Source organism: Arachis ipaensis, chromosome B06, assembly GCF_000816755.2.
Source record: "Arachis ipaensis cultivar K30076 chromosome B06, Araip1.1, whole genome shotgun sequence".
NCBI classification, from domain to species: Eukaryota; Viridiplantae; Streptophyta; class Magnoliopsida; order Fabales; family Fabaceae; genus Arachis; species Arachis ipaensis.
The window spans coordinates 117,062,560-117,063,253 of NC_029790.2; the positions used below are offsets into that span (position 1 = coordinate 117,062,560).

The following is a 694-nucleotide window of genomic DNA, read 5'->3' on the forward strand; positions in this document are numbered from 1 at the left end:
ATATCTGATTTAAAATTAAAAATAAAGTAAAATAATAATAGAAAAGAACAAATTGAGAGAGTGGAGGAAAACAAAGAGATTGAGAGAGGGAGGAGAGGAGCAAAGAAGGTGGCAGACCCACATAATCGGAATTGCATGCATTTTAAGTTCTAATGGTTCTTTCCTTGCATTGGTGGTGTTGCACATGTAGGCATTATTTCTAATGTTGTACAAAAGCTTCTCAAATGTGTTGGTGGAGCGCCTTCCTGAAGGATCTAAAGCTAGATCACTACACGAGTTGAAGGCTGCAGAAGTTGATGTGATGGCAGTGGATCCTCAAGAACCATCAACCATGGAACTAGATAATGAGAATCAGCAACCCCAAAACAGGTTCCAGTTCCTGCCCTTCTGACCTAGATGGATAATAAAGAATGACCAAATTACTGTCCTGCTTAGTAGATGCACACAAATAAATAACTTGTTTTGGTTTCTTTTGTATTCTGCAGTCAGTCAAATGGCGGGAAGAAAAGTGGTGCTTACAATGTAGGCGAAAAGGAGCAATGGTGTATCACCACTTTGGGTTATGTGAAGGCCTTTTCCAGGCAGTATGCGGCTGAGGTATTGTTTGATTCAGCGCTTGCATTTGCTAATTTACCTAGTTTGAGTTTTTCTTTGTTGTGCACAAAATCCAAATCTTATATAATGGTTTTTCATT

At 38.9% G+C, this 694-nt stretch overlaps 1 protein-coding gene across 2 annotated transcripts in view; it reads left to right on the top strand.

Moving 5' to 3' along the window:
- LOC107604853 (nuclear cap-binding protein subunit 1) overlaps positions 1–694 on the top strand; it is a 16,849-nt gene that overhangs the window by 15,320 nt on the left and 835 nt on the right. For both annotated transcript variants that reach the window (XR_001612407.2, XM_016306559.2), the window contains exons 17-18: positions 191–369; positions 486–597. Coding sequence is in view for 1 of the 2 variants with exons in the window: in XM_016306559.2 (XP_016162045.1) it covers positions 191–369; positions 486–597 (291 nt within the window). In the remaining variant the exon portion in view is untranslated. The remainder of the gene's footprint in view (positions 1–190; positions 370–485; positions 598–694) is intronic.